This window comes from Anguilla rostrata, chromosome 3 (genome assembly GCF_018555375.3).
Source record: "Anguilla rostrata isolate EN2019 chromosome 3, ASM1855537v3, whole genome shotgun sequence".
In the NCBI taxonomy this organism is placed as follows: domain Eukaryota; kingdom Metazoa; phylum Chordata; class Actinopteri; order Anguilliformes; family Anguillidae; genus Anguilla; species Anguilla rostrata.
Window position 1 is genome coordinate 31370243 of NC_057935.1, and position 17066 is coordinate 31387308.

The 17066-nt window shown below is 40.4% G+C and overlaps 1 protein-coding gene across 2 annotated transcripts in view; it reads left to right on the forward strand.

Annotated features, from left to right (window-relative positions):
• erich2 (glutamate-rich 2) overlaps window positions 1-17066 on the forward strand; it is a 102625-nt gene that overhangs the window by 49093 nt on the left and 36466 nt on the right. For both annotated transcript variants that reach the window (XM_064327168.1, XM_064327167.1), the window contains one exon: window positions 14268-14359. In XM_064327168.1, coding sequence (XP_064183238.1) covers window positions 14268-14359 — 92 coding nt within the window. The remainder of the gene's footprint in view (window positions 1-14267; window positions 14360-17066) is intronic.

Sequence of the window (17066 nt, forward strand, 5' to 3'; positions counted from 1 at the left end):
TCTTTAAGCGTGAGAGTTTAACTAAGCACTGAGCCAGTGCGAAACCTAAGAAATGCCGTGACAAATGTGTGGCAACGAAGAATTCGGGCTCGATTGGTCAGGCATTTATTCGACAACATGCTGCTGGCTGTTCAGCTTGGTGCTCCTTACATTTTGGTGGGTGCTCCTAAATTTTTGCTGGGGCTCCTAACTTTTTGAAGTTGGGAGCACCAGTGCTACCAAGTAAAAAAGTTAATTTCGAGCCCTGACAACATGGTGATTTTTTTTCCATGAAAACAAAAGGGAAAGTGTTTATTTTTAAGGTTTTGTGAATGTAGTGAGCTAGCAAAACTGAGAGTTAGGCTACAGTTGCTACAGCTGACAAGAGGGCTGCATTCTAATGACGATTATGATCATAACGAGAGGAGCAGTCTCACAAGCTGCTGCAGTGTCCAGAAATTAATACAGATAACACTAGCTAATAAAAAAAAATTCATCAAACATCTAAGTTAGTTAGGAAATGTTTGTCTCATGCTCCAAAAACATATCCAAAACCTCTCTGAAAATGAATAAAATGCTTTTTGTTCATTATAAAGCATTTAAATGGGTCCATTTTTCACCAGAGCCCAATTACAGTTGTTAAAATTACATAATACAAAAACATGATAGCACACTTTGGTACATACACCTAAATATGTAATCGTACACTCCTGTACTTCAATAAAACACCACTTTTTGTGTGCCCAGGGATGTCATTTCACTGTAGTGTGCTTCACAAATCTTCCTATTTATTATCAGTCAAAGGGAAATTTTTTGATTCATCTTGCACATATCAGCACATAGTACATTTGAATAAGTACTTCCCATGCCCATGGTGACACCAATATCCCATAGTCTACCCTATGTGCAATAAGAAGATAATATTCCGAAATCAGGACACGCTGGCTGTGTTCTAGCTTCACAGCAAATCGGTGCCTCTAACATGAGTTTGATGCTGTAGGAATTTCTTAACAAAAATGATGGTGTTGAAGATAAAGATAACAAACGAGAGAGTCAGGAGCTCCTTTATATAATTTAATAATACAACCGGTCGGGAAGAGGTACAAGTTCGGTCTTCGAAAATATGAAGTCCATTACATTTATATGTAATATGAGTTTATATAGTTTTCAGAGACAAAGTACTGTTGTTTCAGCTTATGATATTCATTTAATCACCATATGCAAAGATTCCATTACTAGCCAATCATCAGTTAGGATCAGGGAGTCCATACCAAGACTGACCATGCAGGCCTAGACAGGGCCAGCCCTAGGATTTTGGTGGCCCTAAATAAATCTTTTCGAGTGGGGGGGGGGGGTCGCTTGGTAAAATCCTTCTTACATTACATTGGTATGAAATGTTCTGTTGCCATTCTGTTAAAAATGTATTTATACCACTATTTCCGCGATAGGGGATGAATAACGTAATTACGAAAATAACGTTATTTACCTTAGATAAACATTGGATCGTGTGGCCCCCCCTAGCGGTTGTGGCGTTTATGCCACGGGCCAGCCCTGGGCCTAGAGGTCCTCTAATCCCATAAAGCACTTGATATATACCACAGCTGGAGTCTGTCTCCTCTAGCTTACATTCCAACAGGAACATGGCATGGGGTGAAACAGCGTCCACTTGGATATATACTTTATAGAAAAAAGTATAAATAAGTCTTTATAGACTTTTAAAAGTACACTTTCTGAAGTACGGTTAGCAAGTTACCTTAAGATCTATATGATATTTTATATAATTGCTTATATAACATTTTCTGAAAGTCAATTTTTTAATCATAACCTGTCAATGCTATAGTTTGTGTCCACATTAGAGAATAGCACTAGCCTGTTGAAAGTCACTCAATTTCATTGTGAGTGGTGTGAATTTTGACAAAGCTAACCACAACGAGCCACTAGGATAACAGTGATTAGCCTTTAGCTAGCCCCAAATACAAATGTGCTCATCATTATTAGCAAAGGCTAACAGTTGTAGACTATGACCAATGCAATAACACTATCAAAAATATGGCGAAGGTGGAGTGGGGAAAAAAAAGTGATTTAAATATTTCTCACGGTATTACATACATATTTGAGGAGGACATGTTCACATGTATCCTCCTCCAGAGAATCAGTGCTATTGGGTTTAGAGCAGTGGTTCTTAACCTTGTTGGAGGCACCGAACCCCATCAGTTTCATATGCTCATTCACCGAACCCTTCTTTAGTAAAAAATAGTGTAATAATGCAGACTAGACTGAGGGGTGGACCTCTGCGGCGGAGGCTCCACCGAACCCCTGAGACCGACTCACCGAACCCCTAGGGTTCGACCGAACCCAGGTTAAGAACCACTGGTTTAGAGGAACCTTTCTTGTTCTCCTTTTCTGACCTACTCCCCAAATTCAATCAGCTAGGTGAGGATATGCCTTAGCCATGCTGAGAAGTTCCGAAGACTGTGATGGTGTGACCAAACTTGCTTTTACGCTCGGCCTTAAATTGCTGTTATAAACGTTGGAAAGCTTATGCTGTCCTCTGCTGGATATAAGAATTGTCTATAAACCTGGGAAAGGGCCACAACAGCATAGACAGCAAGTGTTGGTTTATGTGCAGCTATCTCATAAGGTTGTATACCTGCAAAAAAGCCTGTGCTACATGCTGTTAAGAAGAAGAAAAGACTCCAGTGGGCCAAGCACCATCAAAACTGGACCAAGAAAGATTGGGAAAAGGCAGATATACATCCTTATAGACCAGCAGATCATAGTTTCTATTTCACTGTCGTCAGGGAAACTGGTTTATCTGTAGTTGCATTGAGTTCTTGCTGTAGTTGTGGTGCAGTTTAACTATTTTTCAAGTTTCTTTTTGCTAGACACCACACCACATATTTGTCTTCTGCCTTTGATGTTATTCTTTTTCTTTCTGGTCTCCCATTAGCTGGAGCCTTCTGAGTGTGTACTGAACACTGCACCTGGAAATCTTAAGTTTCTTTGCAATTTATTGCTGGGAATTACCATTCCATATATAAACTCCTCAAAAAAAGGTTTGGAAATTTGTGTTTGGTCAATCATATCTCTGTTGTCACTGTATTATTAGCATTGTATGTTATATCGGGTGGAAGAACCTGTAGGGAAGAACCTGACCTGCAATGAATCCTGGTTGAGGAATGGAATGCCATCCCACAGCAACGTGTGACCAGGCTGGTGACCAGCATGAGGAGGAGATGCCAGGCTGTTGTGGCTGCGTATGGTTCTTCCACCCACTACTGAGGCTCCTGACTGTTTGTTCAATAAATAAAGCATAAAATTACCAATATGTCTTGTTTGTTCCTTGTTACTGATAGAGAGTTCAATCATCCAATCCCCCAAACAACTCAAAACAACAGAGTCAATACCAACAGGAGAATACACTGTTTGACATTGGCAGGGAAATTTTCTATATTTCACTTGGGACCCCACCCATATAATCAGCTGTGCTGGTCATCCTACAAATGCATGATCCTTACAAATGGGACATCTTTGTAAAGGGAAATGAACAGGCTTTCCAATGATATAAGATACAATGCTAATAATACAGTAACAACAGAGATATGATCGACCAAACACAAATTTCCAAACTTTTTTTGAGGAGTCTATATTTTATTTATTTATTTATTTTTGTTAAAGACTGCTCACGATCTTAACTTTTAAATTCAGACCTCCTGTTTTATTTTTCTATTGTGATTAGATAACTTTGAGGGATGTGAAGAAAGTAACCGTGGAAGCTACTAAATAGCAGCCATGTGCTTTTGCAGCCACTGATGGCTTTAAAGCTTTTCAAAAAAGCTGCCTATTATGGGCTAAACATCCTACAGAACTGTGTAAGCCAGTGATAGTGTAAGCACTGATATAAATAGCACTTGTGCTTCCCTAATACAATACATTAGGCCTTCTGATGTTTTGTACTTCAGTCTGCTCCCAGAATGTTGTTATTTGGAGAGGGGGACTGTTGAGCACTTCTGACAGAACAATGCTTATTGTAGAGGTGTGCAGGGAGAGACAACACTGTATCTATTCAACCAACAAAATTAACTGTATCTTTAAAGACTGAGTGGGTTGCCTACAAACCGTCAAGCCAGGGGGTGGGTTTAACACTTGTCAGTGTGTTGAGATAAAAACACATTTTAATGTTTAATGTATAAGTGTGCAACAAATTACCATAGTTTAATTTCCTTTTCATCCACGTTATATTTTAATGAATTGAAGGTGAATCTCATGCTCCAAATATCTTGTGCGGTTTAATGAAAATGACCATGCTGGCTTTTCAATGACTTAGACAATTGTTTATTCTGTGAATAAATTTTGTATATATTTGGACCACAAAAGTATCGTGCATCTGCCCTGTCCCCTCAACGATTTGTGTCTATTTCAGATATGCTAATTTTTGAAGCGAGTGAATTTCAGAGTAATGTAACAGAAACAGCAGTACCTACTCTTTTACAATATGACACTTGTTTTAAAGCACGACGCTGTGGTACATGGCATGGAGTCTCGGAACGAATTTGGACCGTGCAAGTGTCAATTGGCTGGTATCTCCATAGGGCGACATGTAATTGCCAATTGCATCACCCAGGGTACGGGAGGGTTCATTTGATTAGGGAACCACATTTCATCGCTCTTTAGTGATCCCTGCTGCTTGGTTGTGTGCACATGGACTGCATGCCAAAGCCACTTATGAGATGTCTTCCATCGACTCAACTATATGCAAGCTTGGCTGTGGGCTGCACTGAGAAAAAAATTTGACTGGAGACACCACATTTCAGAGGAGAAGCATGGATGTCTGTACTCCGTCAAATTGGTAGTGGGGATTACTCATGAGTACAGCTGGAACTGAACACGTTTAACCTTATGTTTGGTGCCAATATTTATAAATAAATACCTGCAATCCCGTTAATGTTTGAGGATCATAGTTCTAGAGCACTAGCATTTGCTGTTGTTTTTTGCTGGGAGTGTCTTTCCTTTAGAGATCCATGCTCCTATCACCATAGTGTCTACCGTAAACCTGGTGTCACTAAGGAAACATTAGGAAGTTGAGTTGTCTTGGGCACCCAGCAATAACCAATATTTTAGTCACTGAACTCTCCTCTTTCAGCCATATGAGCCATAATTACTGGTAGCAAGGCCTGTCCAGCATTTTTTTATACATTACTTGTTGGTAATCTTCTTTGCTTAATAGATGAAACACGCTTTAAAATACAATATCTACTATATTCAGTCTTCACAGTGAGTGCATGTGTTGAATTTACAAGTTAAACATTTCCTCTTTAGGTCCACTTACTCCAGATATAAACCAAAATCAGCTGGAGGAAGGAGTCCCGCCAAGTCCAGTGCATTGAAAGCTTGTACCTGAAGGTATAATATGATCTGAAGACAAACATGTTTTCAACATACAAAAATGCCAGGTTACTCACACATACAAAGTACTGTTTATAAGTCATTAATTCAAACTTGCAAAATCTAGGCCTGCCATTAAAGTACTGATGTCAAAATTAGGCCAAGTTACAAGAAACAATATTGGCTGTCTTGGCTCACTCTAATTATTAACAAGCCATATTTCAAAACAAAGCTACCCAGTGTTTCCTGTGTGGCCCATTACCTAATTATGGACTATATAAGAGGCCTAGCTTCCAGGCCTAAAAGAGGAGTGTTTTGAGGGCTTTTGGAGCTGGGCTATGCACAAGTGTGGTGGGTTGGTGCAGGTTTTTTTGGTTTTTAAAAAAATAATATAGTCAGGAGTACGACTGGGAAAATAGTGCCTGTGGTCATGGAGGATTCATGGCAAAATTGTTGAAAATCACAGTCCTGACAAGTATATCCCCCTTTGTCTAAGATTCTTAAAGATAAGCAAATATGAATATGCAAAAATTGTGGAAAAGATATTTGACACACCTCCTTTACATCCAAAATTTGACCAGTGGCTGGAAATATACAAATTGAAAAAGGACCCATGTAGATCATGTATATCTTATTACATGTACCTACCACCCAAGGTGGGGCTACAGTACCACTTCAAAATTGCAGTATTCAAATCATGATTGCAGATGTACCCTTGCACCCACAATTGCATGCAGCCATTCATAGACCTCAGTGTATCAAATAACAAATTAGAGATTGTAAGATAACATATGACCTATGCGTGATTCAAATCAATGAGCCAGAGCTAGGTCTAAAAAGCTTGTTAAAACAACCAACCAACCAGAGCATGAAAAAAATTTTATTATTTTTTTTTAGAAAATGCGAAAATGCTAGGGACCGACAGTGAAGGCTTTGAAGATCGACCAGTCGATCGTGTCACGTAACGGGTAGGGAGAACCCAAACGCAGAGTAAAGAAAGACAAACTCAAAAAGGGAAAATTAACAAAGACTTTACTTACAAAAAAGGCAAACAGAAAAGGCCATGATGGGCAAAAACACAAACTCCAAAATATCTAAGAACAGAAAACAAGAGGAACTCAAAACACGAACAGGGCAGAACACAGGCAGGCAGAGTACACGGGTAGAACCACACACACGAAACGGAAGCAGGACAAAAGCGGGCAGGTACATAAAGTCAGAAGCAAACACAAGGAACCAGCACCTAAGAACCAGCATCTGGACAAAGAACTTAAATAGACAGGGGTAACAAGACACAGGTGAACTCAAAGAACAATCAAACCAGAAAAGAAGGGGATAAGACACAGGTGGGAACAATGAGACACAATCAGAAACAATAATAAAATAATTGAAAGCAATAATACAATTAACAGGGGAATGAGCAGGACACAAAACAGAAGTGCCGCCATCTGGCTGCCCAACAAGGAAAAACAGAGACAGAAACACAGAACCATGACAGATCGCAATCGACCTGTTGGTTACCCCTGCTTTACACAGACTTGTAATATGCAATAATCCTCATTCATATGGTTAACTAATATTAAAATGATATTTAATATTCAAGCACAAGTAAGTTAGTTTCTGCTGAATCTGTTTGGGTCATAATCCAGTAACCTCAGAAGAATATCATTTCTCTTCTGTTGAGTATTATAGGGCAGCCTGTTCTGAAAGTAGTAGAAAAATAGAAAAATGTGCCTAACCAACTAAAGAATCCCTAAAGCACCTAATTAAGACAAATTAACAGCTTGTTAAAATTCTGCGATTGGAATTCAGGTTGAAACAAAAATCAGCAAACATAGTGGTCCCTCAGGATTGTAGTTGAGAGCCACTGCCGTATACAACATCTATTAGCTGTTCCCCTACCTTGCAGAACAGCCAGTGCATTCTGAAAAGTTAATGCAGGATTTAATCATAATCAGAGTTTTGTGCAGGTGAAGAGACGGGACTTCACTGCTGCATCTCTCTCCCCCTTCTCTCTCTCTCTCCTCTCTCTATTTATTCTAAATTTGTGCCCTTATGTCTTGTAAAAATAATTAAATCATCATTTTCAGATTAGGTAATTAGGTCATTTTCAGACAAGGTTTAAGTATAGGCCTACATTTCGTAAAAATGATTGAAATATCCACATTATACAATACCACTAACCTATTTAAAGACACTCAATTTCAAAAATAACCTAGGCTATATAACCGAAATATTTTGAGCAGTAATACTTGCATAGCAATGATGAAATTTTACCTGTGTTCAGTAGATGGAGACAGAGACAGTAAATCAATGATAGTGTTCTATTCACTTGTTTTTTTTTAATCTCCAAAACGATGTCAGCTAGGTCTCTCAGCAAACATATGGATTAGCTATGCCCAGAAGTCCTCAATAATAATAGTATTTTCCAAGAAATTACGAAATATCGTTGACAACGTTTTTGTCAGGTTCAGCGTCTGCTACCACAGAGCGAATGTGTAAGTGAATGCGATGATGAGAAAACTTTCGGTTACTCTGATCTATAAAACGCTATTCCAAAAGCAAAATCAGACATGTTATACATCGTTAGAAAGCTTATACTCTCACCTACTGAATGAATGGATTGTCAATCAAGCCAGACTGTACTAAAAAGGGCGGCAACACCGTAAACAACATGTGTGGTATTAACACACAGCTATTTCGGAAGGTACCCAGGCAAATGCGCGCCCTCTAGAGCCGTTTGTCTGTTCTAGGCTACTGTAGATGCAGCATGGTGGCCTCCGTGGAAGAGGACCCGTTACCTATGTAGATATAAAGGGCTCGTTCTAAGGTAACGAAAACACAACAATTCTTATTTTCATGGGATTATACACTAATTAAAACATACTTATGAATATTACATTCCATTTCTGCTAGATGCCACTAAATTCTACACACTGCACCTTCAAAGGGATCCTACGCACCTCCAGGGCCAGCCTCCGCGCTGCTGAAAGGAAGTGGGCCAAATCCAGGGACCCATCTGACCTCTCAGCCTATCAGTCTCTCCTGACAGAGTTTTCTTCTGCTGTCACTGCCGCAAGGCAAAATTCTACCAAACCAAAATTCATAACTCCATTTCTAACCCTCGTCAACTTTTCTCTATTTTCTCTTCTCTCCTCAGCGTGCCACCTCCTCCACCCCAGTCTTCCTTCACTGCAGATGACTTTGCAGCATTCTTTGACGAAAAGATTGCAGACATCCGCAGCTCCTGTGCGCCCTCTGCGCCCTCCGCGCCCTGTTTCTCCACATTTTCTCTCCTCTCAGACTCTGAAGTTTCCCAGCTTCTGCTCACCCACCGCCCTACCACCTGCGCCCTCGACCCTATCCCCTCATCTCTCCTCCAGGCAATCACACCTGACATCCTCCCTTTTGTCACCTCCCTTGTGAACTCCTCCCTATCTTCTGGATGTTTCCCCTCATCCTTCAAGAGGGCCCACATCACCCCGCTGCTGAAGAAACCCACACTAGATCCTTCAGTCATTCAGAACTACCGCCCAGTATCTCTCCTCCCTTTCCTATCCAAAACACTTGAACGTGCTGCATCTAACCAACTCTCTGCTTTCTTCTCTCACAACAACCTGCTTGATCCCCACCAGTCTGGCTTCAGGCCTGGCCACTCGACCGAGACTGCACTCCTCTCGGTCAGTGAGTCACTCCATGCCGCACGAGCAGCCTCCCTCTCCTCTGTCCTGATTCTTCTAGACCTCTCCGCTGCATTTGACACTGTGGAGCACTCTATCCTCCTGTCCTCCCTGGCAGCAACAGGGATCTGCGGCACAGTCCTTGACTGGATTGAGTCTTACCTCTCTGACCGTTCCTTCCAGGTTGCCTGGGCGGGTAAGGTATCACCACCCCGTCCCCTCGCCACCGGAGTTCCCCAGGGCTCAGTCCTCGGTCCCCTTCTCTTCTCCTTGTACACCAGATCCCTTGGCCCTGTAATCTCTGCCCATGGCTTGTCCTATCACTCCTATGCCGACGACATGCAACTCTTTCTCTCCTTCTCCCCATCGGACACACGGGTCCCTGCCCGCATCTCCACTTGCCTGAGGGACATACAGAGCTGGATGGACAATCACCACCTGAAGCTCAACCCGGGAAAGACGGAGCTAATCTTTATTCCTGCTCTATCCTCTCCCCTCCTCGACTTTTCCATTTCCCTAGGGGACACCTTAGTGACATCATTACCCTGTGCCAAGAATCTCGGAGTGGTGATGGACAACAGGCTGTCCCTCTCCAAGAACATCGCAGCAGTAAGCCGGGCATGCAGATTTTTCCTGTATAACATCCACAGAATCCGCCCCTTTCTCACCACCTACTCAACCCAGCTCCTGGTCCAAGCAATGGTTCTATCCCACCTGGACTACTGCAACTCTCTTCTGGCTGGACTACCGGCATCTGCCACCAAACCCCTGCAACTCAATCAGAATGCTGCGGTTCGTCTGGTCTTCAACCTCCCCAGACACTCCCACGTCACTCCCCTGCTCACTACCCTCCACTGGCTGCCTGTTATAGCTCGCATCAAATTTAAAACATTGGTCCTAGCATACCAGGCAGTCAAGGGATCAGCCCCAGCATACCTCCACAAGATATTCAAACCCTACATGCCAGCCAGATCCCTCCGTTCTGCTACCTCAGGACGCCTAGCACCTCCCCCTCTTCGCACCTACACTTCTAGAACACGTCTCCTGTCTGTTCTGGCCCCACGATGGTGGAATGACCTCCCTGTGGCGGTCAGAACAGCTGAGACACTGACCCATTTCAAACGACGACTGAAGACTCACCTCTTCAGGCTGCACCTCTCCCCATCCCTCCCTACCCCCCTGTAAATGACTGTAAGCTTAGGGTTGTAACTAGGCAGCTGTTTTGTAGATGACTTAGGTGCATTAACTGTCTTAACTACTGCTTGTATTTTTTCCATAGATTGCGTTGTTGCCGTTCTCGTTGTGTTAGTGTTAATCAGTTTAACCTTCAGGGTCCAAGTTGAACTATGCGGTTGTTCCCTGCACTTGGACTGGTACTTCTCTCTAGGGGTTTCGTCATACTTGTTCCTGGTTATGGTTATACACTTTGTTGTACGTCGCTCTGGATAAGAGCGTCTGCCAAATGCCTGTAATGTAATGTAATGTAAAGTAATGGATGCTGGCAAATTATCAGTACATGCGTTGGAAGTGTGCGCTGCTGAATGCAGTGCATGGTTACAATTCAATTAAATGGGAATCCTGCCTGCCCTGAGGTTTTAAAAGACCATCCTTGTCAAATTGCCAAGTGCAGTTTTAGAACGTTTACAATCAGACGTCTTGGAATTTTGCAAGTTGCACCCAGTCTCGTTGCGAATCATTGATCTGAACTGGCCTTAAGTTAGCTACACTGCAACGTTGCAAAAGGTAGTATTGCATTCGAGAGACGGTTTGCGAGGTCGGTACCGGTCGGTAGCGTAAGCTAGCGTTTTTTTCTAATTGTTAGTCGACATTAGATTGTGTTAATTACATTAGCTAACTAGCTAACGCAACGTTACCTGATATGAGAGATGGATTCTGTGCGCAACGTTGTCTAAACTAATGTTCAGTAGCTAGCGTTAGCTGTGCAAATAGCTGTGTAATTTAGTAAAGTTACATTGTCATTAAATGTAATACGAAATCTACATCAACAAATAATATGATCTCTCATGTTACACAAAAACTTTTCAGGGTTCCATAACTCCCCCAACTCCCCCTTTCTCTGTTATTGTAACGCATGCAGACACCAGAAAAAACAGTACTCCTCTCTGGCGGACCAACCACTGATGGGTGATGAAAAACGCGTCACTAACTGTGCGCCACTTGTGATTTTTTCCCGGGAATGTCACAAGTTTTTTAATCATGAATTATGATAATAATAATAGTATAAATTAATGTAAAAATAGGCTCAACTACCAGTGTGTTACCCAATGCAGCGATAGATAGTAACTTAAAAGACATTTATTTTAACCCTCTGGGGTCTAAGGGTAAAATGAGGCACACTGGTAATTGTGTGATGCTCTGACATTTGTGTAAATTTCATCAACTTTATATACAGTGATTCCAAAGTGTTTCATATCTTTGTTTTCAGCACAGACTCAGCTACAATAATATGGCAGCAGTAAGTAGGTCATAATCATGTGTGGATTGTAAACTGCTGTAAAATCACACAAACTGTAAACAGTAGTTTTGGACATGCACAGGAATGTTGTAATAAAGCACACTGAACAATTGTGAATAAGACTTTTGGTCACTGAAATGTGTTCATCAAGGTCTTGGGTATCAAAAGATGACAAAATATTTTAGCAAATCCAATGAGAAATATAAAATACATTGCTAAAAGTTAGTGTTGTGACTACTATTTTTCAACATCAGGTGAGAATGGGAGGGCAAATGGCCTTTCTGTAATGAATTGCAGACGACCTGCCAGCTAAGTAGGCTATTCACACCTGGCCGCATGCCTCCCCACCACTAAGACAAAGACTCAGTGAGCCATTTAGAAGACAGAAACAAAGACATCTTTTGATTTTCAGAATCTTTATTGAAGCAAACTATACGCATGGAAGATGAGATGAGACTGGTGTACTCTTGCAACGCTTGCGTGGCCTCTTAGCTAGTGGTGAACTAGGCCGTGTTTCCTGATCAGCATCTCTGTAAATATGATAAAAACAAAATTGTTAGGAAATGTGACATCAAATCAAACTTTATTTATATAGCACATTTCCTTCAACAGGTGAAAATTAAATGTCCTTTACAAAAAAGGGGCAAACCACTTACTAATGAAAACAAAACTTAGGAAATGTGACATGGTTACATCATATACAAACAAAGAACCAAACAAACACAACCAGACGCAGAGAGGTAGCCTATAATTTTGAGAACCAATTGTTAGAATCGTTCGTAGTGTGGGAATTTACAAGCGCGCATATTAGTGAATATTCCTACAAACACACAGAGAATGTAATACAGCACACATTTACAAATAATGCAAGCTATCAACGAAACAACATTAGCTAAACTAAATAAAGTAAAACTAAACTAAATCAACTAAAATTGATATTCCAGCTCAACTACACGCAACTCATCAATAACAATGCCTCAATCTGAAGTAGGCTAGGTCTGTTTAGCTAAGTGGTTATTATATTGCTATTTCCCGAATTTACTTACAGTATGCTAATATCGATTGTGAGAGGACATCAGTTTTAGAATCTTAGCCACGCCACGGGCTATTTATTACCAATATGATCGAAAAACATAGTCTACCTGATACTTCTAACACAACCAGACGCAGCCTAGCCTATAATTTTGAGATGCAATAGTTTGAATCGTTCGTAGTGTGGGAATTTACAAACGCGCATATTGCTGGATATTCCTACAAACACACAGATACGTTGCAATACAGTACACATATTTACCAATATGATCATAAGAAATATACTTGCACATGAAGTTGATCCTCAGCTGGATCAGTTCGCTGTTCGAAATGACACCGCTCTTCATCAGTGTCAGCTTCCGGACAGACCATTTTCCAAAATTAAACGAAATGTTCACCTCAAAAGAAGTGAATTAGGTGACACTTTGACATTCTATCCCGCTTTCGCAGACTTGGCATTTCTCACATGGATCTCGCATCGCCCCTCCTTTAGTCTCCTTCTATGGAGAGTAATTATAATGTTGTTAACATGTGAATGCGATTTGGGCGGACATCCTGCTGAGCGAAATTCACATAGTAATGAGTAAAGTTTAACGAAGCATACATGATCTAATTAATCAAATTTAGAACATTTAAAACAATTCATATTATTTGCCAATGGGCGCATTGGAAAGTCGCGATTCTAAGGTTTCTGTCAATGTTTTTGTTGCGTCTGTATGATAACAGCACGTGAAGTTAATCATCCAAATAGAAACGGTAAATTTCATCTTGTCGAGCTCCGCCGGCGGAGCTCTCGACCCCAGAGGGTTAATGAAAATCTTCGAGATTATTACTTTAACTTCCCTTCCAAAATTTCCGGAAATTTACCGGAAATATTCCGACCATTTGCAACCCTAGTTCCCTTTAAGTAATTAGCTGTATAATAAGCGGGATAATCCCCTCTGATTTGTGTCTGGAAATTCTTCACCTCTGCAGTGGTCATTAAATAAGGGATAATCCCAGATGATGTGTTTAGCTATCGGGATTTAATGACTGCTTCAAAGGTGAAGAGCTACCGTGAAGCAGAGGGGGGTTGCCTCCATGAAGGTCATTATGTAAGGAATATACCACAACGGAGTGGTTAACGTATATTTCTAGGTTATTATGCGATGTCACTTAGACATTGCAGATATGCATCTCTTTACAATGGAATGAATAGGAAATGGATAGGGATTTGGCAGTTCTATGCAAATACCCAAATTGTGCGAAAATCCATTATGTTTTATCTTATTATTTCTGTCAAAGAATTTTAATTTAAATATTTGCATTTAAATGGGAACTTCATCCTAAAAACATTTTTGATGGTAATTTGGTTTTATCACATTTTCTGTACATGTGGATTCTTCTGTTATAAATTATAACTGTGAGTACTTCCATGAAATGCTGCCTCATTTAACTGTTAACATTTTGGCTATGAAAATGTTTAATGGTTGATGAACTGGGTCTGTAGCCAGAAGATTGCAGGTTTGATGCCCAGGTAAGACACTCTTGTATCCTTGAGTGAGGTACTTAACTGGAGAAGCTCAAATTGAAGTCACTTGATTTGATTGAATACTGTGTTTTAGAGCCGGTGCAGTGGAGAGCTGTTGTCATGTCTTGTGGGCTGTTTTATGAGGTGTGTGTTTTGTGAAGAACCAGAAACATGGGGATGTTGTGTGCTTCCAATATCATTTCAGGACCAGAGAATATGCGGGATCCACCTTTTCCGGCTGTAAGGCCTTAAGGACCGACATTAATATAAAAGGAAAACAGTCGCCTGATACTACAGGTACTAAAGATATTGTAATGTCTTATCAGGAGAAAGTTGAGACTTTGATCTATGAATAATTTTGGTTTCTCATTTTTATTTTCATTTAGCTACTTTTGGTTGCATTTCTTCGTCATCTGAGGGGCTTCAGTAATATAACATATTGTGATCAGATCAAGAAGTATATTGAATTAACTAAGCTTAACCCCTTTGCGCACATGCCAAATCTGGCCAATTCTTTCCCATTTAGGTATTGTCTATTGGGGCATTCATAAAAATATTCTTTCACCACTCAAAAACTGTCATAGCAACAAGATAAATCCAACAATAGCCCTAAAATATGCCAAATACAGCAGTGAAAACCCTGCTCACTGAATAACGAAATAAAGACAAAGTTTTCAAAAATTATACCATGTCATTCTACAGTCAATATCTGGGACTAAATATTGAATAAATATACAACCTTACAATTGGTTTTACGCTTAGAGATGTCCCTTTTGAGGCCGAGCGGCCATATATTGTCATGGACAAACCATTTGTGAAATATACGCACATTTGTGATGCCTGGGTACCTTCCAAAATAGCTGTGTGTAATATCACGTGTTGTTTACGGCGTTGTTGCCCTTTTAAGTACAGTCTGGCTTGATTGACAATTCATTTCTTCAGTAGGTATAAGCTTTCTAACAATGTATAACATGTTTAGTTTTGCTTTTGGAATAGCGTTTTAAAGCTCAGCGTAACCAAAAGTTTTCTCATCATCGCATTCACTTACACATTCACTCTGGTAGCAGTAAAACAGACACTGCACCTGACAAAACATTTTCAATGTTTTTTGTAATTTCTTTGAAAATGTTATTATGATAGACCAAGCTGACATCGTTTTCAGAACAGAAGAGGAGAGGAGAGAGCATTGATTTGCCATGTCTGTCTCTATCTACTGAACACATCTACTCAGGGTTTCCGCCAGTGTATTGCAAGCCCTGCGGCCCACCGGGCCTAAGCATTGGGGGATTTATTTATTTTATTTTTTAAATGTATTTTTAAGATGTTTTTTAAACTACAGTTACAGTGGGGTGGCTCGGTTGAACAGCTCACCAGCGACATCTGTTGGTTAAAACGTGAACCCAGCAGGTCTGAGATCAGTGTTCTTTACCCTCATTTTGCGTAGAGTGACGTTCAACACTTGACGCTTCTAACTATCACAAGCTAACGTTACGTAGCAAGCCACCATTTCTTATTTAGTAAGCTAACTAACCTCGTTACAAACTGCGTTATCACTTCATCTTGTCGGTAAGTACATTCTTTTTATATTAACTTAAGCAGTGTGTAGGTAATGCTAAACTAGTAGCATGAATGTAATGTTCCATATATTGTAACATTACATGACTTATTAACAGGGGTGGACAGTAACGAAGTACATTTACTTGAGTACAGTACTTAAGTACATTTTTTGAGTATCTGTACTTTACTTGAGTATTTATTTTTTTGGAAACTTATGACTTTTACTCCGCTACATTTGAAAGATAAATATTGTACTTTTGACTGCACTACATTTCTATGAAGGTTGTCGTTACTTGTTACTTTAAAGCATAGCTTTGAAGTCAACAGCTGAATATTTTTTTATTTTCTAAAATGCCACACGCTGTGTTCCTCACAGGAGAAAAACCAATCACTGTAGCCTACTCCTAATATGCTGTCGGTCAAGTTCAAAGTGCTTGCTTGTTGCATCAGTGGTTGAACAGTTCAATTTGAACTTGGCGGCGGTAATTATGGCAACGGCAGAAGATAAGGATGATTCTTCGCCACCAGAGCACCCATGGCCATATCTCAAGTCCATGTTTGAGAATTGTGAAATTCAAAAAGATTCATATTGTTTTATATGTTTGCTCTGCTTACCGCGCACGAACTACATTGCTGCATTCAAAAACTCGCCGTCCAACCTGAAAAAGCATGTTGAGGTATGTAAACGGTAGCCCGTTTGCTAATTATGAAGTTGTCTGAGCTTGTAGTGGTTGCAGTTTTTATGCTAGGATTGGTCAGATGAAATTTTATGGAATTTGAGCGAAGGGTCATCCAACTGTTTCACATTTCAGGCAATGCTATCTATCATCAGGGGTTAAATTGGGGGTGGACGCGGGTGGAAGGCGTCCACCCACCTTTGGTAAATAAATAAATCATTTTGACCGGCAGTTTTACAAATAACTATGACAATCCAGTCCATTTAGGCTCCAGTCCATGTGTTCACTCTAGCCAGTTACTCGCTCAACCAATCAAAAATCCAAAGAAAAAAAACTCAGGAGGAACAGTCGTTTATATAGACAGCATAGAAAGAAAAATATCGTTGATTGTCTTGATTGATTGGAAGCGGACACGGTAGGTAGTTTCATTAACAAGTCATTTCATCTATGCAACAGAGAGGTGAATAAAAGCCCCCACGAAAGCCGGCTATTATTAACGGCAACTTTGATCGCTTAAGCAAAATCAGCAGGTTGCTGGTCAGCAGCTAAGCTAGGGTTGAATATTTCCCACATAGGCTACATAACGTTTTATTCAGCGGCGACTGGTGAGTTGAAAATTGGTGGGGCACAAAACTTTACTTTAAACTAATCATTGATTTCAACCTGTTTTCATTAGTAATTCTCCTTTATAATCAAGCGTGCCAACGATCGGATTAATCAAATGACAAGTAGCCTAACAGCGTCTTCATACCGTGTTAGGGGGATTAAAT